This window comes from Zeus faber (genome assembly GCF_960531495.2).
Source record: "Zeus faber genome assembly, chromosome: 21".
NCBI classification, from domain to species: Eukaryota; Metazoa; Chordata; class Actinopteri; order Zeiformes; family Zeidae; genus Zeus; species Zeus faber.
This window is the reverse complement of record NC_137208.1, coordinates 24,837,792-24,863,853: the sequence shown is the minus strand read 5'-3', so window position 1 is coordinate 24,863,853 and position 26,062 is coordinate 24,837,792. Positions and strand designations below refer to the sequence as shown.

The 26,062-nt window shown below is 40.6% G+C and overlaps 1 protein-coding gene across 1 annotated transcript in view; it reads right to left on the bottom strand.

Moving 5' to 3' along the window:
- The window catches only part of ptpro (protein tyrosine phosphatase receptor type O), a 63,336-nt gene extending 38,684 nt beyond the window's left edge, over positions 1-24,652 (bottom strand). Inside the window, exon 1 of the mRNA XM_080022674.1 lies at positions 24,541-24,652. Within this exon, the coding sequence (XP_079878800.1) occupies positions 24,541-24,588 (48 nt within the window). The 5' untranslated portion in view covers positions 24,589-24,652. The remainder of the gene's footprint in view (positions 1-24,540) is intronic.
- Between the last annotated feature and the right edge of the window lie 1,410 nt (positions 24,653-26,062).

Below are 26,062 nucleotides of genomic sequence, written 5' to 3'. Positions count from 1 at the left end.
ATACTATAGATATTCTGTTTTTATCTCACATGGCACACAGATGCACACTGGGCAGAATGAGGTTGGGGGTTGTGGGGCACTACACTTATTATGCCTCACTGTGATGATAGCGAGAAAGGTATGAGCTAGCGCATATCCTTGGAAAACAGATGGCCCAGGCCAGGGCTTATGAAGGGCAAGTTATTAAGTTATGAGTTAAGGATACCAAGGATTGGGATCCTTGTTCGATACAGTTGGATACTGTAAACGAATGATCTCTTTATATATATATATATATATATATATATATATATATATATATATATATATATACTACTCACAAAAGGTTAGGGATATCGGGCTTTTGGGTGAAATTTCAGGAGGAACCTAAAATGCACTATAACCTTTACAGGTGAACTTAATTTAACCTTCTCTAAACTTTTGAATGCACTGTTCAATATTTCAGTCCTTTTTGCACAACTTGCTGTTCTCTAAAAAGGAGCTGAACGGCAAAATTCAAAATAGGTGTTTGATCCATGAATTGACCAAAACAGTCCTCTTCATCATGCTGTTCACATTTTGACATCATGAGACCAAGACGACACCTAACAGCTGATCAACAGTACCTCACCATTGCGAGGCTTCAAAGAGGATGTTCTCATAGAGAAGTGGCCACTGAGCTTAGAGTGACACAGAGTGGCATCAGCAGGTTGCAACAGAGATACAGAGAGACCGGAAGAGTCACAGAAAGGCATAGAAGTGGACGTCCTTTGGCCACATCCCACACTGATGACTGCTTTATTGTGAACAGTGCCCTGCGGAACAGGATGATGAATGCCACTCAACTCCAGGCACATTTAAGGGAGGTGAGAGGCACCCAAGTGTTACGTCAGACCAAACCGAAACCGTTTACACCAGCGTGGTCTGCGTGCTAGACAACCTGCAACATATATATATATATATATATATATATATATATATATATATATATATATATATATATATATATATATTATTATTATTATTATTATTATTATTTTTTATTTTTTTTCTATATTACAACCCTTCAAAATAAAAAAAATAAATAAATAATAAAATAAAAAATTTTTGGGGCCATTAACCTGTGCTAGTAATAAACAAGCTCACAGGCATAAAATGTGGTTTATGCAAAAGTTAACAATGTTGGAGGAGCTCTCTGTTAACAATGACAATTTTATTTAGAGTTTTTTTTTTATCTGTTCTGACATTGCTTTGATGCGCCACATCTCAATAACTAGCACTGCTGTTTCAATTTTCTGGATCAATTCAACAAACATAAGCACCATTAGATCTCATAGAGTGTGATGCTGCCAGTGGGCACTACCCCAAAAAACCTCAAAACAAATAGCTATTATGCCTTTCTGAGGGTAGAATCTCGGTTAGAAGAAAAAGCCTGCCATGTAGTGGTAGTCTGTAGTTTTCCCTCAACATTTAAAAAAAAAAGAAGCATATCAGAGAAGTGCAAACACACACACACAGCTTAATCCTTTAAGAGACCAGTGTTAAAAAAATAATTCACAGAGCTACACGGTTTCCCCTTCCCTCCCCTTCCCCCCATTGGGGACGTTCTTATGAATGTTCTACATTCCCAATCGTATTTTTTTGTTTGAAGGGCGCTCCACAACCTACCCTCCCATACACACAAACCCTACTGGATAACTCTTGCTTCTGTCTTCACAAAGGGTCATCTGTTTCTTAAGCTCTCATCACCAGTGGCGGTGGGGGTGGGGCACCTATGAGATCTCCCTTGGGCTTGTGTGTGTGTTGTGGGGGTGGGTCACCGTTGTAAAGCTGCCTTCGCTATCAAGATGCCCTCAATGACGGCGCACGTCGCACTTGTTATGCCCCCCCCACACTCCCCACTACACACCCCTGCATCGATGCATCGATGCTGCCACTGTTCGCGGAACTTAAGAGCGCTGATGGCAAACGCAAATTTCCTTTTATAGCAGTGTTGGAGGCTAAATCAGTTCCGTTAACAGCTTTAAATGATTCATGGCTGGCTCTCTCATGGCCAAGGCTGTTACCCTTTGGAGTCATGAGAGAGAGCGACCAGCAGCTCTATCGGCATTATTGATATTCAGAGAAAATTCATGTAAAGATTATCATATTTTTACAATGTAAAAACAAGACTATAAATGTAATAATAATTCTGAAATGTGAAATTGTAACCTCTTGTAACCTGTTTTCACGCAATGTTCTGTTTGCTAAAGGTAACACGTTCCTTTGAAGACAGCTTGTGAAGTGGGAAGGAGTGCAACGAGGAAGACAATGGAGAGACTGAACACGACACGAACGACAAGGTCTGAGACATGCTGAGTGCGGCTCTGAGTAAAGGTACAATACAGGTACTTTTCACTTAGCGACCGTTCCGTTCCTAGGATCAGGTTGTTCAGCAAATTGGTTGATAAGCAAGGACCCGTTTTATTTCACAGTAAGGGGGCGTGGCCATTGTGAACGCTAATTCTACTCTGTGAGGTAAGTACTGGAGGTAAGTTTAGGTAAGTTTAATTTAGGAGGATTTAAATGTTTATTTAATACAACACAGACAAAACAATACTATTATATAATTATAGAACCCAGAATTGTGGTTGTGGCACCGCCCCCTGCGGCCGCCTGTGCAAGCGCCTCGTGTCAGTTACGCACATTTTAGTATTTTTAGTATTTTTAGAGCTTATTGTGCGTAATCACCGGGTGTCATGATATTTCACTGCATATATGTATGACCGTATGTATAGGTATGTGACAAATAACCTCTTGACTCTTGAATCTAGTGTAGTGAATACTGACAGATTGCCGGAACAAGACTGAGACTGAGAACAGTGATGCGCGATGTGCTGATTGGCGCTGAGACGCCGCGCACGCTGTGCACGCCGCGCACGCTGTGCACGCTGTGGTATTGTACGCAGCGCACAATACAGACTGGTCTGAGAGCTGGTCGAAAGTCCCAACAGGCGTTAAATAGCTAGGTCGTTAAGTGAGGAGTACCTGTAGTGGTACAGTAGAGAGAGGTAGATTAGAGGAAGAGTAAAGTAGAGCAAGAAAATAGGTGTAGAGGAAGGTAGAATAGAAGTAGAGTAGAGGAAGGTAGAGTAGAGATACAGCTAGAGTGGAATAAGAGAAGAGAACGGTAGAGTAAATGTAGAATAGAGGTAGAGTAGAGGTACAGTAGAGAGGTGGAATGGAGGTAGAGTAGAGGGAGGTAGAGGTAGAGTAGAGAAAGCATAGTCAAGGGCATAGCTTTAGTTTGAGAAGTGGGGGGGGCACGGCGGGGGAGGGGGGTAAGAGAGTGATGGGGAACGTATCCCTATCACGCTGGGTGCTTGTTTCATTACATAAGGAAACTGAGTAAAATAAAATAACCTTCTTCTGAAATAAAAACACACTGTCTTGGCGCACGAATCACCGGTTGCCCATTGCTGGCGTGCCGTGGGCACAATGGCAGCCCAGAATAGGTAAAGTAGAGTAGAAGTAGAAGTTGTGTGGAGTGAGGCGGAGAAGAGGTAGAATAGAGGTAGAGTGGGAAACGTGGGGTAGAGTAGAGGAAGAGCGAAGATAGAGTAGAGGTAGAGCAGAGTAGAAGTTGTGAGAGGGAAGTAGAGAAGAGGTAGAGTAGAGTAAAGGCAGAATAGAGGTAGAGAAGAGGGAGATAGTTCAGAAGTAAAGTAGAATACCTGAATGGATATGAGGGAAACCTGTTTGACAAAATACAGGACAGAGCACCAATCTTCCCACGTGTCTACCTAATGAGTGCGTGGCTCTGGAGCTTCCGCCATGTGCAAAATCTCATTATCACCTCTCTGCAGGACTCCCTGCTTCATTCAGATATCCTGCTGCTTCACCCCAATCCCCACACACACACACTCCACACTCCCACCGTCCACCACAACCACCCAAAAAGGTCACATTGCTAGCCCCTAAAATGTCCTACCATGCTCTCTCGATCTATGTGTCTGTCTTGAAATAGGAAAGAATGCTGGAATATTAAGCGCTTAACATAAATAACACTGTTGTAATGAGTCATGACTGTGTGACTGAGAAATAGCCATTGGTACTAACAGCAAATTGCAAAAGGTTGCTTTGTATATACTCCAAATCCATTTTGGGCGTCAGAAATTTAAATGTCAGAAATGTTGACTTCCTTTTTGGGTTTGTTTGCACTGTGGATTCAATCTTTTCCTTGCACCCTCTCTCAAGCGCCTTTATGGAGCACATTTGTTTTCAACGGCGCTAAAACTCAAACACAGCTACAAAATCAAAACTCCTCCAGCCAGATCAGATCAGATCTGACTATTCATGCAGGCCATCGTAGAAATTGCCATATCTGCTTCTGTATTCAACACATGTAAAATCTCTCTCATATTTCAGACCGCAGATTTGAATTCTGGGGGAAAAATTGAGCAGGCAAACCAGAGTTGACTGAGTGGCACAGCTTAGAAAAAAACGCTACACGCAAATGTTATGACTCCCAAGCGTGGACTTGGAGGACCTTTTTTATTATTATGGAGATATGGCAACATTCTGTGTCCTAGATGGGGCTGGGGACTTACAATATATGTCACTGGTGAGATAAGGTAGTCCTTTTCATTAACAGACACTGTTGGGGGTGGTAGGATTGTGTGTGTGTGTGTGTGGGGGTGGGGTCTGTCTGCTCAGGTCTGAGGGTGTGAGATGAGCTGGCATCTGGGTGGGGCAGGGAGCCACAACTCATCCGTAACAACAGGATTTCCAGATTTATTTATTTTTTATTGGCGCTTTGGAAAATTACTGTGAAATGGCACATAAAACAGCCAAAAAAAACCTTGTTGAGACATATGCTGCATTCAAAATCGCATCCAGGCATACTATTAAATACGTCAGAATAGTATGTGAGCGTGTTCAGTATGTCTGCAATCATGGTATGCATCAAATAGAATGTGGGGAGTACCAGGTTGACAAGGCTAAATCCGGTGCAATAATGAAGTATGCAAATACTGCGCACTACACTGGAAAGTGTTTGTGAGGGCAAGACGCCGGTAAAGGTTTCTCTGCAGTGTCGTTATTAACCCTCAAAGGGCCAAAATGCAGTGACCCAGCTTTATGATAACGTGGTATGTCTGAGAAGTCATTGTTCTTTTTACTCACATACGCTCACTCACATACTGTACACACTTCTTTTGACTAGAATCGGGCTAATGTCAGAGACTAGAAATGGGAGATAATGTCACTTCTAAGTTCCTGAGTTAAATAGCCAACCTATCCTTTAAATATCTTTTGAATCCTTGCCGAGCCGCTCACTGTCCCAGTTCTGCCCCATAAACAGGATAATTCATTCAGTGTGCATCATTCATCTGATCTTCCTCTGCCTCAGTGGCAGGTGGTGGTGTGTGTGTGTGTGTTTGTGTGTGTGTCTGTATGTTTTTGTGTGTGAGCAAGTGTGTGAACGCTGCAGCTATGAGTTAAAGGATAGGATGGGTTTGTGCATTCCCATATCTCTTGTGAAATGTGGGGTGAGAACAGGTTGTCTATGGCCAGTCAGTGACCCAGTTGGGCTGAAAAAGCACCGAGCAAATGTTAGCTGTCAGGGGAGCTTGGGTGGAATACTAAAGAGCCCTGGTACTGCTTCCTGATTCACACTTTGCACCTGAAATGGGCCAGTGAAGAAAAAAACCCTCACACAAAACAGGGATCTTTTTAAGAGCCGTTGGAAATCCCTGTCTAAAGGTTTAAGGAGATAAAGAAGTGGCTGTTTATAAACTCCAGCTGAAGTGGCTCTAGAATATCAAATATATTTTAACTCTGCTACTGCCATAGCATCTAGTTACCTCTGTGCATGTTTAAAACAGCTGCCACATTCAGGCACGTTTCCTTTTAACAACATTATCTGGGGCACAAGGACAACATGTACTGTACACCATCTTGCGATGCAAAGGTTCCCCACACAAAACTCTTCTCTGGCGCCTTTCCTTCGGCTAAATGAAAGCTAGATACACGATTGATAACGATTGGTAACGATTGATTTGTTCGCATACAGGGACAATAGTATTTATTGATGACATTCGCCATCGAAAGACAAAAAAGCAGTTTGTCTAATGAGAAGAACACACTACAGAGCTGCAGCTGGAACGCTCACCGCCCCATCCCCCCAATCTTGGCTCGACACTCGCTCCGCTTCAGAAGCAAAGAAGAATGTTTTTCCACATTAAGAAAGCTGGCCGGGAATGACACGCTCGCTTGGAGTCACGTCTCCTCTGTCATGGAGATATCTAGTGAAGGTTCCAGTCACAAAGCCATAACAAAGGAATGGGGATGTTTGTGGGCAGTTAAAGGTACAATAAGCCATATTGTATTTACTTGTGCAAATTGACTGCGATAGAGCCGCAGGAGGTTCGCAAAGACTGTATTGTTGATCAATGCCAGACAGTCCACTCAGAATCAGAATCAGAAATACTTTAATAATCCCAGGGGGAAATTACTTAATACCCCTCACCCCCAGACCTGTCAATCTTAAATTAACCCCCACACCCCTGTACTACACCTCTTATATTCGGATGTTTAATTTTAGTTTAAGAACATTCAGTGACAAAACGACTAAAAGACCTCAATGGGGTCAGGATTAGGCTAATAAGCCTCGTGGAAAAGGAGCGGTTACATTTGGCAATGGTGGTGTGGTTTCTATTGCTTCACGTTATGGTCACTATTTGTAGCTAATTTACCAATGTTACTAATATCACCTTTAGCAGAGGAAAAATGCTTAAATATGTTGTTTGTTTGTCTTTTTTCAACCCTGAACCTCTTGCAACTTGCAACAAACTAGTCACACAACCATATTTTCACTGATAGCAGTAATACTGAGAGAATTTAAAATCACAAGAGTCAACCATCAAATGAGCACGACATATTAAAAACATTCACACAAACGTTTATTATATCCAAGAAACGTAATTGCATCTTATCAAACACTAGATGATGTGTCCAATGAGTCTTATGCAATTCCGCAATTTAGAGCAACAGTTTGCTGCAAGCAAAATTGGACAAATTGCAATTGATTTGTGTTTTGCGGAAATACAATTTCAGTCTCGTTCAAGAAAAACGTTTTAGTATTTAACAATTTAATAACAACTATATTTAATACGAAAATATATCTAACAAAAACAAAACTATCCATTAACACATAGCACAAACCACATCTGACTCTGACTGGTGACAATACAGGGACATTTAACAGAATTCCTGTTGAAGAACAATGCAGGGACAACAAAGTAATTTCTCAACATGATGCTTAATTTTCCAAGGAACATTAGCAGTACAGTGATGTATCATGTTTCATGAATTTACACAAGCCCAAAATTCTACAGTAGGTAATCACAATTCCATCAGGCAAATGAAAAAATGTAGACTGAAAGTTTAAACCTGATATTGGAAACCCAGATTGGGAAAATGACCACGCAAACAAGACAACTAAATGAATGGAGTTTCACTCTGTTAGTGTAATACTGACAGCCTATAATCCTCTTGGCCAAATTCTGGTTTCCCCCTAAATCCCATGATGCCCCAGTGCAGCGCAAAGGAAACGTTGGTCAGCATTATCACTTCTGGCCAATCGCTGGATGGGATGGCTCATACCCCACAACAAACACATGTTTCGGCTGCATGGATAGCCAGATGATGGAATCTGGGTCGCCAAAATAGATTATCTCCAAGTCAGCAAAGGGAGAGAAGCAAATCCACACAACTGCATGCTTTGGTCTTGATTGCACCTATGTTATGTTGCAGCTGTTTTTATTAAGTAGGTTTATACCAGGGATGCCCCAAAATAGTTGACCAAACGTTAGTCGACGAGAAGATTCTTTGTTGACCAAGTTTTTTAATTGTTTGCAGGAAAAGAAAAACGACATTTTGGGACCAGCGCCTTGTCAAAATTAACCTTAAAACCTATATGTCTGGACCTGTGTATGAAACACTAGAGGGGCTTTTAATTTGAAACAAATTTTAACAACAATAATTGTTCAGTCTCCTTGCTCATTGTTCCGACACATTCAGAAAAATAATTACAGCTTTTGATGGTTTGCCGGTAATTAACAGGAGGCTCGCTTCATACGCACGTGCCGCGCAGCACTTGTAAATTAATATTCTAAGGCCTATTCTCTGTTATCGTGTTGGTATTAATGATAAATTAACTTGCTGGTTGTTCCAACAGATTCAGAAGAGGGATGTTCCTAACGACTAATTTCCCTGACGTTTAAACGGAAGTTTAAACTTAGACTAGTCTATAAGTCCAAAAAATATTGCGTATATTATAAAAAATATTTTGTATTCTTCAATAACCAGGGACGAGGAAGGCACAGTGGGGCAGGGTGGAGTGCTGTAAAGCTGGCAGTGAACGGGGAAGGCCAGCAAGTAACCGACCCCAGAAAGTGCCCCTGACGAGTTGTCGGAAAACGATCTTACACATGCCACAATTCAGTGCAAATTACCTCAATATGTAATTCATATGTGTACATGAATAAAATAATAATAGGGCCTAATAAGTTTAACTGATATAATGGTTAACACGTGTAGTTAGCAGGCGGCTCGCTTTATGTGCACAGCTAAACTAAAATAAATTTGTATTTTAAAGGCTGGCTGGTAATTAGGTTTTGTATTTATCTGTAATGTAGCACACTGTTTACTGTTTTATTTTAGTTATAACATTCTTTCTCTGCCCTGGAACTCAACCCATTTTCTGATGCCCTAAAAGTATAAATTTAAATAATTAAATTAATATCATAAATGTGCAACGGTTAGTCATCTAATGGCTTGAACTGATGACTAATAGTCGACTAGGAAAATCTTTATTCCAGGGCAGTCCTAGTTTATACTAAAGGTGTGCTTTAAAGCTTGGGCGCACCAATATAAACAATGGCACTTTCTAAACCCAATATCCCAACAGATTAATCTTAACCAAATTTCTAGCTGGAAGCTCAAACACGTTCTAACCCATCATCCTCAGTAGTGGTTGACAGATATGGGTTTTTCAATGGTTGATGCCTATATTTAGAGAGTAGTGTGGCCGATGGCCGATATATAGTGCAGATATCATGTTTTGTTTTTTTATTGTATCTAATAAAATACGACAATTTAATAATAATAACAAAATATAGCTGCACGCAGCAATACACAGGGTCCAGTTTAATCGTGTTGGGTGCCTTTTACAGTTTCCTGGGTTTTCTGAAATGCAACACGATTTTCCGAGTTTACTTGAATGCAGCATGGGCTCCCCCCGGTCGGTAGTCTCCTGGTTGCTCATGTCCCGGAGCAACCACTATGTGGTCTATACAGCACAACCCCCCTGTCTTTAAAACAACCATCCATGTTTGCCTGTAAACCAGAGCTTCTCATTGTTAGAACTCATCATGTTGTGTGTGGAAATAGAACTGCACTCTCAGTGACGGTGGATGTTTGGTGACGTGTCAGGCATGGAATTTATTTGTTGAGTTTTTTCCTTGGATTACATTTTCAGTAAGTTATATTTCCATGAAAAACATTTCTGTGCGTTATTACCATTGCACGTTTTTTATTTTTGCGACACCTCGCTGGATCTCGAAGGCAACACTCAGTCAGACATTTCAGTGTTTTCAAGGGACGCACTGACAACATTTTAAGGATTATTTTCGATTATTTTTTTCATTAATCCGGCAAATGAATGGGGACCACTGATTTAAAATATCAATCGAACAGCTCTACTGACATCTATGAAGCTATATAAATACACACGTAAATCGATATTTTGGTAACTTATAGGCAACAGAGTGCACAGAGTGCAGATTCCACGCCGCCCAATGGACATGGTTCAACTGGACATTCTCAATCAGATTCTGTACATTTACAGTAAATAATATGATGACGTCATACGGTGTCTTACTGTAAATCTCATCTCGTTAGAATTAGACATGTGACGTTCCAACTGAATATTTGGGGTCAAAGTTGTGCGGTTTTTCCACTAATATCTGGTCCATATGTGGATCGATTTGGATTAAATTTAAACCACCGTGTTTCTAGCTTATGCTGAAGTATGTGTTCCAGACTGGGTTGGACATATTTCTGTGTCAGACGTCCTGGCTTATCAGTCTTAAAATCACTCAAAATGTGGTTCGTTTTTCGCTAATATCTGCTCTGAATGTGGATCGATTTGGATGAAGCATCAACAACGAGATCTTTGTGACAGCACGGTTCAAACAAGACATATGTTCGTGTGCTATGCCGAAGTAGGTTTTCCAGATCGTTTTAAGCTCCAAAGTTCATAGAATTTTTCCTCTTACAATAACAATAAGTTGCTGCCAAACAATGGCAGGCCCTTATGGCTGGACCCCAAATGAGAAACATAATTGCTGAACTTAAATGAACATTTATTAAACACTAACATTATTGTCTGCATTGTCTCTGCAGTGCACCTATATATATATATATATATATATATTTTTTTTTTTTTTTATAAAAAATGGATCAACTAAATAAATGTCCACAAGTAATCAAAAAACGAAACTTTGGAAAAAATAACATTGTAATGAAAAATAAATAATTATAAACGATCAAAACAATAATTATGATGAACAATGTCATATTAAAGTCCGGGCAGAAAAAGGAGGCTCCCCATTACACAAGTGCAGGGTTTATTATTTACAAGTAAAGTATTTACACAATACAGATTTTACAAAGTTTTTACAAAATTAAGTCACATAGCAATGGAAAGCAATGGGGAGACGGTGTCACAGGACACAAAAGGTTTTTGTTTGTAATCGGACGAACGGGACTGTCCCTTAACTCAGTTGTGTTTAAAAGTTTTGTTTCATACAAGTTAGGAGACACACAAAGATAAAGAGATCTAAAATAAAAACACAGGAAAACCACCGGGGGAACGCACGCACAGTGCACTGCTGTCTGGAGGAGAAAAAGAAAACTCTGAGTTACGTTTACGTTTTGCCTCAAATGCGAAGTATTTCCAACCGCACTCTGTTGTTTTTTTTTTTGTTTGTTTTGTTTTTTTGTTTTTTTCAAAAAACGGTCGTGGAGGTTCTGCACTTGCCATCTTTACTGAGCTAAAACCATTACAAATGAATGAGACCAGTAAAGACAGCAAGTAAGTGAGAGGAGGCGGGGCTATGTGGCCGCTGCAGCGGTGTGTGTGTGACTCGCTGTGAGAGAGAAGAGAGCACGAGGAGGCGCAGCTGCTCCCAGTATATCGATCCTGTGGAAAATGAGTATTGAAACCGTTTCAAATATTCAGAATCAATATGTATAGAAAAATAGATATTTTGACAACACTAGTCTGCAGACATATTTTGTTTATCAGCCTTGTGAGCGCAGGCATCAGCCGATGCCAATAATCTTAAAGTATCATCTGCAAATATCGACCCAATTAATCGGTCGACCACTTGTCTCCAGTACGCAATGGCAGCGAAGTAGAGTGCTGAATTTTCTAAATGGAGCTCGAGGTTGAAAACACAATCTGAGGATCTGTAAATTATTCTGAAAGGGCAGTTATCATGGTTTTAAGAGGCAAAATCATTTGCCCCATTGATGCCCTCTGAAGCTCGCCGAAAAGGTAAGGCACAATTCTAACTTAATTAATTGTGCTGGAATACATGATGATAAGGTCACGGTTGCACTGGCTCTTGGTGAGGGCGATTGTTTGTAAAAGGAGGTAAAAAAAAAAACACCCAGACGTTGGGGGCTGAGGGTAGAGGTACAAAGGTACAAAGAAGTAGAAATTTTGGACCAAAAAGACATCTTCTAAACAAAATAAGAACAAATTCATGCAGTGGTCTATGTTATCTATGTTATTGTAACATTCTCTGCCCAAGCCCCCGAGGCAATCATTGTCTTCTGAGTCAGTGGTTTTTTTTTTCTCCTCCAGCGCTGCGGTGCGCGCCGCGGGCACTGCGCATCAAGTGCCGGTCCCTGTGTTGGTTTGTGTTTTTATTTTAGTTCTATTGGCTTTCGTTAGTTTCTGCTTGTATGAAACAAATACTTTAAACTCAACGAAGGGATGTTCTGCCTTGGATCAGGACAGTGGATTGCTTAATGTAGAGAGCAATCTCTGGTCCACTGTGCGTCCCGGGTCTCAGAGCAAAAAAAAAAAAAGCAACTTTATTCTGGATTTATTTATTTTGAAGAGCACGCTCAATAAATTACATTGAGTTTGATTTTACTATTTTTTCCCACCACCACCACCACCACCACCACCAGACTCTTCTTTGTGATCCCCCATGGTAATCCCCTGCTCTGAGACATCAGCTGATAGGAAGCGGGGCGAAATAATAACATGCTACCTCGCCACTCACAAGTGTCTCAGTGTCTCTTCTTTCATTGGGGTTGCCGTGGCAACAACAGAGCGCCAATGAATTAATTACACTGGTAAAGATTTTCTTAGAATAAGAAAAAACTATTAACGCATCTGGCAAACCTGTGTTGTGGTTCTGGGGACAGTCATTTTGAAAACCCTTCATGCTCTTTCAACAAAGTCATCAAGATGTGAACAGGAGTTTGAATTTTCCACTTGGGTATGTTTGTTAAATATGTTATCACTTGATTCCCCTGCGAGACAAGAGAGAGAAAAACAAAGGGATGGAAAAGAAGAGAATTATATAAGTATTTCCCTTTTAGTGGAATTGCCAAACTGAGGAGACACCTCCCTGACAGATGGCAACAGAGGACAACATCTAATCTCTTACAAACACTGAACACTCACCAAATAAGTCTCTGACAAGCTGATCTTTGGCCCATTGTTTAATCAGTATTTTTAGACCCCGTTCCCACTGTTTCCACCAAATACAGAACTGTGAGGTGTCACAGTGTCCCAAGTTGGCATGCATGTATTTTTAGCTACATCTACTATTTAGTCTTCACTACATTTAATGGCCATATCGTGCAAGCTATATATCTACCGAATAAGTTGACCAGAAATCACAACCTTGAATAAGAACAATATTTATAAATCCTCTGCCTCAAACTCCAATTCTTGTCTCTCTCTTAGGGTGTTCAAATGGCTACAGTCTTGCAAAATGTGTAATGACCCTATATCCGTGCCAAGAAGACAACCCACACTGTAGCCTACATTCTAAAACATTTTAATGTTAAGGAATCACAAGTTTATTGTTTGGGAATGTATTTTAAAGTCTTATGGACGTTGAATAAAAGATTGGTTTAAGAGTTAACATATTGTATATTGTGTCGCTCTTCTAGCTCATGGAATAGTACACTTTCATTGTGGAACAGCAGAGAGGGCTGAGGAACGAGGCTGGATTGTAAGACTGATGTTTTTTGGAATGAGCCAGATGCTAGAGTAATTTTGGCAGGAACATCACACACTTTTTTCTACCCAAGCAAGCGAACAGGTAGACATAACTTTCTGACATTTGTGTCAAAGGCTCAACGCTGCCCTGCATAACGACACACACATTACCTTTTCTGAGGTTGTCAAAATTTCATAAACTAGTGCTTTGCCCATTGAAAACATGCCTGTTCGGAACGGGCTGCATTGTATGGGTGGGTGGATCAATACCAAAAGTTTTGATACTACCGATACTAAATCTTGTTTTGAAGATGGATTCTTGCGTAAATTAATTAATACCAAAAAAAGGATCAGTTTTACTCAATGTTTCCTCACTTACACTTGCTCGGTGCCCGTCACTGTGTCCCGCACACTACGTTTCGTGAACGCCCACACGCAACACAGGCAGAAAAGCCTGTGCCACAAATAATTGTATAGTTTGTTTTGGCCAATTCTGGCCCTGGTATTCCTTGGTATCGAATCGCAACCAAATTTTGCGGTATCACACAACCCTACTCCACTGTTTGGAACGGGCTGCACTGCAAACGTAAGTGACTCAGCCGCACAGCCCTGAAGTCCCGCCCCGCTGTTGATGCACAGAGCTGAGTTGGGCTGATAATTGAAGGACATACATACAGAGACTCCTATCTTTATAGTTGGATTAATGCATGCCCGTTCAAAACATGTCTGTTCAGAATGGGCTGCACGGACGTAAGTGGTTTAGGCAAAGAAGCAGTGCCCTATGAGTGCGGATGTAAGCGAAGCCCCACCATGCCGCTGCACATAATTTCCTTTATGACCTCCGTCGCAGAGCCCTATAGCCCTATGAGGAATTATAAATATGGAGAATCATATATATTTTTATATGTGTGAAGCGTCTGCGTTCAGACACGGACACAAACACGGCCCTTCCTGTGCCCCGATCATTTTTAGTTGTATTATTTGGAGGAACGGGGCACGAGTAGGGATGCGTATCGTTAAGATTTTATCTGTAACACTACTCTTACCCATACTGCTTATCGGTCCGGTACTTTAACGGTACTCTTGTCAGTTCTTTTCTCACATCACCTCCCTTCATGGGAGGGGTGTTGGTGTTTTTTAGATGTAAGAAGAGGGGGCTCCAAGGAAAATAGGTTGACAAATACTGATCTGTGAGATGGAGGCATACTGATTTCTCAAAAAAAAATTCTGACAAGCACTTATCTGAGGAAGAACTATTCTGTTTAGGGAAATTTCAGCACACCGCTCTGTATCTACAACATTTTGAAGATGAACATTTCAGAACAAATGGAGGACTGTAAACCCTGCTGAAGGGAACTGCAAACTTGCTCTTAAAATCCTTCACACCCTAATACCATTCCAAGCATCTCACACACACGCACGCACACACACACACACACACACACACCCCAAAATACCTAGTTTCTCAAAGCAGAAGAGCTGGTGAATGAAAGTTGGAGCTGACCGCTGAATGCGTGGTATAGGGGAATGAAGAGAAGGTGGGTTTGATGGCCAGTGGACCAGGGACAGGAGGTGTTGCCCTCTGGCAGCTGCCTTCATTATCATGCAAACCGGGTGTAATTGTTGAGTCCCCTGAACTCATAGTTGGCGCTCCATATAAGAAAGAAGCATCATGGAGTGTTTGTGTGTGGGGGTCGGGGGAACAATGGTACAAGGCTAGAGTTGGCAAACGGATGGGAATGCTACCCAAAGGCCAGCTGACCAAACTCGAGTTAGCCAAAAGGAGAGGATTTGGCAGTATGCCGATTATCCTTTCTCTCACTATACTTTGAAATGTGATCATCGCAATCATTTTGCAAATTCATGAGATTTCATAATTTGATGTTTTTATTCAGATATCAAGGGAATTTCAAAGCCTATGTGAGAAATGTTACAAAAAATAGAAGGTACTATAAATGCCTCTTCTTCATGAGATTAATGTCTATTACTTCTCTATCATAGGCTTATACTATGATAGTGACATACAACAAACAAAGAAATACAATGAATTAGATGGGCAGTCACAGCACAAAAAACATTTGAATCATGTATTTCGCAGATGACTCCACCCTGATCAGCAAAGTCATCATGCTACCAGCATACACTAGAAGCTACAGGAGAGGACACTCCCCGATTCACATTAAAGTCCATGTAAAGTGAATCCAGTGATTTGTTTCTAAACACGTTGTATATTAGAAAGAAATTGCTGAAAACATGTGAACAGACTTGTGAACTATATAGTACTGAATTGTGGAGTTAGACCGTTAAACTGTTTCTCACCATTTTTGTGTTCCGGAGTTTTTGGAAGGACCTAAATCATGGCTTGATGACGCACTGTGGTCAAACTTTGTATGGGCCCTCCCATAACACTATATAAATAGTTGAGTGCATTCGCATCAGTGGTGGAATAAGCTAAGCTAACAGCCCGGAGTTTGGGATAAAACGCTATTTTGGGAATAAACACCTGGAGTAAAAGCCGTCTTCAGGGAGACCGTGAACTCATGCCATGGACACCAACAAACAAAAAAGAACTGTCCTGTTGGTTTGACCGCGTGGGGCTTGGTTAGCATTACCTGTGTGCCATCAGGCCGCGGAGCCACAACCTGTCCTGCGGAGGATGACCGAGCAGGAGGCACCAGAGCGGGGTGTCAGCAGCACTTTGAGGTGAGCAACTGTAGACTCAGGACTGGGTTCAGCAAAGGAACATTTAAACATGGAATTTAGTCCAATGTAAATTTTTCATATGATTAACACAATTGGGGGTGGTTTCTGCGCCTTCAGAGGACATGCCACCAGCGTCTCAGAGCAGAGGGAACTGCCTTTTTCATTTCACAATTTTGAAACCAAATTTTATATACTTTGCGATTATTTTAATCATTCAAATTCGGCACAAATTTGTCACATTATCACATTTTTCTGTGGTGTGACAAACTCAGAACACATTTATTTTTGCTTTAGTTTGTTAGTTCCTCCCGTTCCTTCTAGAACATTGGGCGACGAGTCCCCACCATTTGCTCCTTACCAGAAGGGCTTCTTCTCGTTGTTTCCGAAACATGCTTTTTTTACGGGGTGAGGTTGTTAACCCCATGCCCAACCCCCACACAGACTTAAATCAGTCTAAAGTTAATACTAAAATTCCGGGTCCCTCCTCCTCCTCAGACTGTAGTTGAACATGGCCTCCGAGATACTCACTAACCTTAATGCTTCCTGGTATGGAAGCATTAACACCAAATGTCTGAAATTCCGCAAAATACTCAAACCCTCAATCACGCAGAAGACTAAGGCCTCTCTGAATCCTAAAACGACCAGTATTGGCATGGACCATTAGTTTGGGGTTAATAAAACATTGTCATTGATAGATATAATCAACTTTACATGAAACATGCTTATATGTGCCTATGCCTATTTATGTTTATTTATTATCCATTAGTCCCGATAGCGCAGACAGAAAATCGCAAAACAACAGAAGGACCATATAACCAAAACAATGATGGTTTTTTACTTCACTGACAATAGAGTTTAGGAAAACAGTAAAACGAAACGATTAGAGAATAATGATAATAATAATAATTAGAGAAAACTCCAAAATTCTTTGCTAAGCTGCTTTAATAGTGTCATAGCAGTTATTGCTAAGACTCTACATAGGCAGTGAATAGACCAGGCGCAGGGCCAGGTTGGACAAAAAAAAAATTAAAGGTTCTGGGTTTGCTCTGATTAGTAGCTCTTGGCTATGCGGACACACGCATGACAGCCAGCATTCAATCGCTATTAAGTTTAAGGGAGAAACGAGCACATCCCTTGTTTTCTGAGTTTCAAATGGCTGCAGAAGAAGAGAGAGCCAGAAAGATAAGAGAAAGAGATGGCGCTATAGCACTCTCTGAAGCAAGCCATCCGTTTAAGCACAGCGAGAAGATGCAACAGAGTGGTAGGTTTCTCAAGAAAAGCAAGCGTTCAGCAAGGTTGTGCTATGAACTGTTTTACATTATTAGAAACAACATTTTGATAAGGCCTGGGTTGAAAGAAGGCAAAGCTATAATTTGAAAAGTGTTTCCCTTGTGCCGGGACAAAACATCCTCCTGTCCAGTGTACAAACATTCCATTAGAATAGTGAAACCAAAAGTGAGACACGTAGAGGTAATAAAGGAAACAAGGAAATACAGTCTGGTTAATCCAAGCCGCTGCATTTTTAATCTTGAGTCGAGATTCACCTCCACCTCCAACCCCCACCAGCCCTCCTTTGGGGTATTTAATCAAAGTAAACAAAGGAGAATTAGCACCACTCTATGTCCCGTGTTGAAGCCTCCCTGCGCTTCCAGATAGAAAACAATGACTCCTCACGCCCTCCGAAAAACGCAATGAAAAAGAGTGACTGTGACTGTGAAAAGGAGTATAGTTATTCAAACACACATTTAGCTTTCATTGTTTATATGTGCAGTACAATGCATTGTTAAAGCATATTTTAAAGTATATAAAGTAAGCATAGTAAAATAAAATAAATATTGTCCATAAATCAACAAAAACTCTATAAACGGAATAAATAAAGCACTATCAAAACCAAAATTACAGCCAAACATATTTGCTTGCATCTTGACATTCCTGAGTAACCACTGGTTACCTCTCAAATGTTGGAATAAGTTAGTTGTGTTCACTTGTGATGCTGGGATCGCTTCATTACAGTGCTTTCTGTTCCGTGTTTGTGCTCTGTCAGTTTGTTTGTACCCGAAGTGACACCACACAACTGACGTGGACCCTTTCTTCTAACTAAAGCCGGTTCGTCTCCATTAATTTTGTCTGGCTACTTTCTTCCGTAGGCTACTCTTACTAGCTGTCTGAATGAATTCATTCGGACTATTCAAGTACACCACGTCCCATGACAATGAAGTTGGCCGCTGTATTGGCTTCTGTCTTAAGTCTATGATTGGCTGGGTTGCTTGGTACTTTGTACACTTCCATCTTGGCAGCAGTGTAACAGGATCGGGGATGAATTCTCCACAAGATATACTGTATGTAAACAACGACAGAGTACAGCTCCGGCGGGGCGTTTTTAATGGTTGGAATACCGCAGCGGGTGCTGTATATGGTCCCTTGTGCCTAACACTTAATTATCAAAAAAATGTACATGTGAAATTTTAGCACAACGACATTATTTAAATGACCATGTCGGTGTCTTTGGGTTATTTTTTTGGGTCGGTTTTTGGTTATCACCGAGCTCTGCCTCAACCCCTACTCTATTCTCCTCTATTCTACAGGGAACTGATGAAGGAATCCACCATTTTTATCAGAATCTTGACAAAAATGGTAGATTAGAGAAAATAACTATTCTATATAATATAATAATAATAATAATATTATATTATAATATTCTAGATAATATATAATAAACTATAATAATATACTTTATAACTCAACAGAAGCTCACGCAAATTGAAAACAAGTTGGTTGACAGTAGTGCCAACATGCCTGGTGTAGTTCAGGCATTAGTAATTCCGTTTCCTTTCATTCAAAAGCCCAATAAAATCATATCTAATGAAGAAAGTATGAAGGAAGAGGATAAAGGCTCTGTTAGAGTCGCTGCAAGTGAGGCTCATGGCACACACACTACCAAGGAGCACGAGCATGTATAGTTGTTCCAAAAATTGGGAGGTGCGCATCCTCGTGCAATATTGCTGGGGGCGCTGTTGCAAGTGCCACAATGACGACATTTATGGCGCACACACAAAATTACATTACAGCTGCGCTGACTATAAAACAGGCTTTAGGCTCGGGAGCTCTATGTTCTTGCTTTCCTGGAGGCCTCCTATCAACTCCTTTCTTGGCAGCCCCTCTTCAAGGGTGAAAGGGATAATGGGCCCACACGATGCCATTGTGTGCAACTGCTCCATTGACTTTCCAATCCATGGACTCTCTGACAGCGGGAGAAAGGGTAGGGAGAAGAGCAGGCAGAAGCAAACCCCACATTTCAAGTTTGAAATGACACTAAGTCTACCGTGCCGCAGAAGAACTTCCTTTTTTTTATCTGTTGCTGAGATGACATGACCAAAAAAAAACCAACTGGCTTTTTTTTCTATTTGATGTTTGAGTCCATCACCGCACACAAAACATTGTCTATTCTGGAACTGCTGTGGACAGTGACACGTTGTGGTTTTTTCCTCTCTTCAGTGAGTACCTTTCAGATAACCCTCCTGTGGTATATAGATTAAAGCCAACAAATTCATACTAATGCTCTCCAAATCAATCTCCAAAGCTGATAAGATCATTTATTCATAGCACATGAGCATTGGCCAATGGGTCCCATGGGTGGGTAATGTCATAATCACACTGCCGATCATGACAAAGCCACTATTACCTCTTTCCCACTGCAAAAAATGCCGCTAACACCTGCTAACATCTGCCTTATGTCTTTAGCAGGAAAGGTTACGATCGGCATTCATACAAATGACTGCAGTAGGCACTGGTATTCATGGGCTCCAGCTCCAACCGGCAGTGATAGAAACATGATACCCGGGTAGACACGCAAATTTTCGCCCCGTTTTTGATGCGAATGTTGCCGAGTAAATTGAAGGGAATATCCGTGTATCATTCCATCATTTCATATCCGATTTAAAATCCAACATCAAAATCAGAAGTTAATGACTTTCTTCCCCATATGCATAAAATGTTTTGGGTGTGGGGACCACCCCGTGAGGACAGCTCCGTGCGGACGGAGCAGAGAACCCCCACGCTCCCCGCCAGGTTCCGAGCCACTTCAGCACAAGCCACCCAAATAAGAGGAATGTTTCCGCTCCCCGCCACCGAAAGGACCGGGCCAACACAGTGCATCGGGCTCTGCAGGTGTGGGCATGGATACTCCATGCTACATTTTAATGTTTTCTTTCCCAATCTCACACTGGCAAAATTACATGCCCCTTTGTTCTTAAAAGGGTGTGAGAATTTTTAAAATGACATCTGAGGAAATCTCAAGATAAATCCTATCACTGTTGGAACAAAAACCTCTCTGACAATATAATTTTTGTTACAATCTATTTTCTTCCATTTGTCCATAAATCAAAAGTTTTGCATCCCCTTATTGACTGAGCAAAATATGCTTAATCTTAAAATTTGGACCGTTTACAAATTTCCACCGAAAAACAAGTGCCTCTGGATTTCAAATCCATACTGACAATATAAATTGGGAAAATATATTAGTCAAAAAACTAATAATTTTTGAGTTGAGGTTTGGAAACCCAAGAAGGAAAACAGGGGCCCGCACAAAATCCTGGTTTTCACCGTCAACTGAATAGGTCAATATGTATTTTTGGGCGGTAACTTGGAGTAGATGATAAGTAGGAACAACTTTTTAAAATAGCTAGTTAGTTTCAAAAGTGTTTTTCAAGGATATTTAGTTACATTTCTCGATTTGTAAATAGTTATTTGCTCTCTTTGATTCCTCCAAAACATTTAAAGTGTTTAATAGAGTTGTAATAGAGATTACATTATGATAGATAGTAGTAATAGTAATATTAATTAGAATGGTTTACCATTTATGAAGGGTGGGCCAATCACATGATTTGTATCCATAAAATGTTCCCCAACAGTCGTAATAGTTGGAATCTGGAAAAAACAGAAGTTGCCTTAAAAAGTCCGTAAAAGGGGCTACTCGCTTTTATTGTGAGAAAAAAACAGATGTTATTTTTTCCAGAGGTGAACTGACATTTCACTGCATATATGTACGACCGTATGTGTATGTATGTGACAAATAATCTCTTGAACTTGAACTTGAACACTGGTAGTATAAGGCAAATTAAGTTGAGCTGTGTCTCTTCTACATGTAAAATTAATTTGATATGGATGTGATCGCATTAAAGGATGGACTTGGCCTACGTTAGCCAAATGTATTGACTAATAATTAATTTAGGTCATTGTTACTGCACGAGCGCTACACTGTATCAACGTTGAATAGCCTTGCAGCTGCGTGTATTTGCATTCATTTGGACAAAGAAGGGAAACAGTGATACAAACAGACCTTGTTGCTTTGCCACACATATAAGTACTTTATCTATGTGCAAGAGGTTGTGATGTGTACATGGCAGGGAGAAGGGACAGATCGAGGGAGGCACCAAGTCAGGGTTAATTTAGCTAACTGCTAGTCTAGCTAGCTTTACTGAATGCTAATGGCGAGTAGATGTGGGAAAATCTGCTGATAAACAGGGAACTTGTATAGAGAGAATGTGAATAATAATGGGAAGACGTGTATATGTGTAACGTTGGTGAACTGGTGAACACAATGGTACACTAGCAGGCGAGCACTTGCTAGCTATTGCTAATAATTAGCTTAGCTTAGGACCATATGTGCAGCTGTCCTATGTCATTGACGTACAGCAGATATACCCAATGAGACCAAACCATAACAAAATACTCTGATCACGAATACAAACTCAAAATGATCAATATCCCTAACGGATAGTCTTTCAGGTAATCAATCAGCCCAAGCCTACCATTTATGTTAATACGATGATACAGCACCCAAAATAGAAAGCTTAACACACTTCGAGGTCCAGGGGTTCAATTCAGATTTGGGAGGTTGGTCGACCCTAATATAAAATTTTAGCAAACCAATTTAAGTTTGTTTCTTTATGAAAGGTCTAACGTGTGGAAGAAATCTCTATCTATCATGGAATTGGTGAAATCCAGTTTATCAGCACAATTGGCTAGTAGATAGAGGAATCAAAGTTCCACCAGCTGCCGTTAAATATTTGTTGCATGACTATTAGTGTAATTACAGTACTATCGATAACACCAGACAGACATATACAGTATATATATATATATATAATTCCACACCCAAAATGCATCATGATACCCATTGAATCAATTTATTTCAATCCAGTGACTGTCTTTCAAAATGACTGATGTTGAGGAGAGTAAACATCCATTTAAATAGCATTATGCTGGAACATTCCAGTATTGCTGCCACACTTCGGGAAGGTCTCCATTCGGCAAACCTTTCTGCATTAACTTTCATCAATGCTCACTGTCATTTGAGTTTTCCAGAAAGAAGGGCAATGACAGGGCTTCTCACTGAGCCTCAACATTACTGGCTCGATTTGGAACGAAAAGATTATTAAAAGTATACTGCATGTTCTAAAAGTGTAAGACTGTTTTATGTAGTTAGTGTATGTATATATATATATATATATATATATATATATGCCCGTCTCTATTTTCCATCAGTTTCTATTGTAAAGAGTCCAGCCTGTGGAGTCGTTATGGCTTGACTCAAAGGAAATTGGTGACAAAAAATGTCCCTGGTGCATATTATGTAGTTCCACGGCATGGCAGCAGCACCGTCAAGTTGTATGGACATGTGGCCAAAGCATTGAGAATAGTTATGTGAGATTAGATCAAGAGCTGACTCCCAGCCACCACCATATGTCTAGAGTGTCTTCCAGCATATGCACCCCACCCACCCCCCACGCCACTGTTACTAACCCTTGAAAGGAAGTTAAAGTGCTACCCAGACTTGCCAAAATCGATTATTTCCAGGCAAGATTACAGCATGATGTCCCCTTTTTTCATTACAATGTGTCGGTGGATCTGTGCACAAAGTACCAAGGTGTTTCACGTGAGATTAACAGGAAATTGCAGGCGCACGATCAGATTATGCGGCGTGACCATACCGACAGATTTTGAACACTTTTCTTTGTTTTTGTTTTTTTGGTTGCCACTTTCTTACATGAAGACAAAGCTATATTTGTTTTTTAGCTTGTTACAAATATGCTTAAGTCTGAAACTTGAGTAAAAACATTTGTTGTGTGAGCTTCGATTGGAGCTTGAGTGGAGCAACATCCAATTATTTTCAAAGCTATTTTGAGTCTAATGAATCAATAAGAAGGGCACCCAGGATGACGTTGGACGACGTGGCGCCCAGTCGGAAGAAGGGCTCATGTCAGCGTGTCAGCGGTCACCAAGATAAGCGGATAGAAAAAGCAGCGTATCTGCATGACTATCCGCGATGGAGATCAAACTGCATGTGCCCGTTAAGAAGTAACCAAATTCCCCTTTTGAGAAAACACCAACTTTCTTTTCCATCGGTCCGGGCTCTGTAAGCGAAACACATTATTGACGAATGATGAAATGAATAGCCGCAAAAGAAGAAGATATTGGAAGCTTGGTTGTAGTGGAATCTTGTCGTCTATTTCCAAATGGGTTTGTTACATCTTAACTACACAGCTTATTTTTCTTTTTACAGGGGGTCACGTGTGCGTAGGACTGGGCGATATATCAATTATCATATAGCAATGATATATATGATATATCAATATCAATGGATATCATGATGAGACTAGGTGTTGTGTTGTCGTACAGTAACATTGCAATAAACCTCTTGAATCTTGAGTATGGTTCCATGTTGCCTTGTTCCTGGTCTCGGTCCTGTTCTAGATGTTGCGATCAATGCCTCTATCTGCCTGCTGGTTCAGAGTATCCACATTAGTGGACATGTTTCTCAGACATTTCTTGGGTGTACATTTCTCAAGAAAACATCAAGAGTGGGAGTCAGCCCCAAAATATTGTGGAAATGATCAATGACAAGGTATTCTTCAAACAATATTGGGATATTTTATACTGTCAATATCTCTCAGCCTTATGTGTGTATGTGTATACAGTATATAATCCACGTGTGTGTACTGTGTGTGTGTGTGTGTGTGTGTGTGTGTGTGTGTGTGTGTGTGTGTGTGTGTGTGTGTGTGTACTGTGTGTGTGTGTGTGTGTGTGTGTGTGTGTGTGTGTGTGTGTGTGTGTGTGTACTGTGTGTGTGTGTGTGTGTGTGTGTGTGTGTGTGTGTGTGTGTGTGTGTACTGTGTGTGTGTGTGTGTGTGTGTGTGTGTGTGTGTGTGTGTGTGTGTGTGTGTGTGTGTGTGTGTGTGTGTGTGGATGCAGGTCCAGATGCACAGTGATACTGACGTGGGGGGGGGGGGAATTCACTGTGACCCAATTTTTGCCTGGAGAAACAGGCTTTCCACGTTACACAAACCGACTTGGTGTGCCACGCCGTGTTATCTGAGATATATATGAATCAAAATGTTTTTGTTTTTCTGGGGAGGAATAAAACGCAAAAAAAAAAAACCCAAAAAAACCCTCCTCTCCACTCCGTCACGCTTCATGACAACCCGGCCAGGCCTTTACCTGATAGATCAAATAAGCATTAAATCGGGCTTAGTTAGTAAAATAAAAAATAAATAAAGAAATCTTACCTGGATGAAACAATGGATAGAAATCGCAAAAAGAAATCTTGAGACCATGTTTTTAGCTTTCAGTCTTTTCTTTTCTTCCCCTCAGCTTTGCGCATCCAAACAATGGCGGCTTCTCCCACTAAAGCGCCATCTCTCCTGGCGACACGCGCGCGCTTTATTGTTTCCCGCTCCTCCTTCGCTCGAATCAAATGTCCTAAAAAAAAAAAAAAAGCTCCCACGACTTATTTTAACATCTCGTCGCGCTCCTCTCTACGCCCGGGCAGCCTGCAGTGTCCGCGACCTCCTTCCTGACATCCATGCTGAGGAGGAGGAGGAGGAGGAGGATGGAGCTCACCACGCCGAGAAGAGACAGACGTATGCCGCACACACACACACACACACAGAAACCCGGAGACAGGCAACGGCGCGCTGTTTTAACATTTAATCCGTAGGACTATTCAACTATATGCGAGTTACTCATTGTTATTCCACCAGTCACAAGTAACTATTTTAGTTTGACTAGCCAAAATGTAGTAGGTACTACTACTTATTTATTAGATACTAGTAACGATTACAATTGTTACTCGTAACCATTGTTTCTAGTAATAATTTGGACAATTTTGTCATTGAATCCTATGATTCTGTGTTTCAGATATTAAATATTTGCCTCAGACTAGTATCTATTCCCATTGGTACTAGTATCTATTTACATTTTAATATTCACTATCAATTGAATACTTGTACATATTCATTAATGGCTAGTTGTTTGTTGTTGTTTCTAGTAAAAATTTTAATTTTTTGAGTAACATTTTAAATTAAACTAGCAGCAAGCTTTTTGTCTAGTAATTTCTCATGAAATTGTATAAAAATACATTGTTAATGTCAAAACAAAACATGTTACGAGTAACAGCAATAAAAGGCACTAGCCACTAATGAATAAGTACTAGTAATAAATAAAAAGTGACGAGTAAAGTTGCCCCACCTTATTTTCATGTGACCTCCATCATGTGGGTGCCATGCCATTGTTCTGATGGCCCACTTTTGCGAAACCCCAATCGTCCGAAAAATGTCCCATTGGACATGGATGACAACCTAACCCTAGCCACCTCTAAGCTTATACCTAAACTTAACCATCTCTAAGCTTATACCTAAATTGATCTCTAAGCTTATACCTAAACTGATCTCTAAGCTTATACCCAAACTTAACTATCCCTAAGCTTATATCTAAAGTTATCTCTAAGCTCATACCTAAGCTTAACCATCTCTAAGCTTATACCTAAATTGATCTCTAAGCTTATACCTAAACTGATCTCTAAGCTTATACCCAAACTTAACTATCCCTAAGCTTATATCTAAAGTTATCTCTAAGCTCATACCTAAGCTTAACCATCTCTAAGCTTATACCTAAACTGATCTCTAAGCTTATACCTAAACTGATCTCTAAGCTTATACCCAAACTTAACTATCCCTAAGCTTATATCTAAAGTTATCTCTAAGCTCATACCTAAGCTTCACCATCTCTAAGCTTATACCTAAACTGATC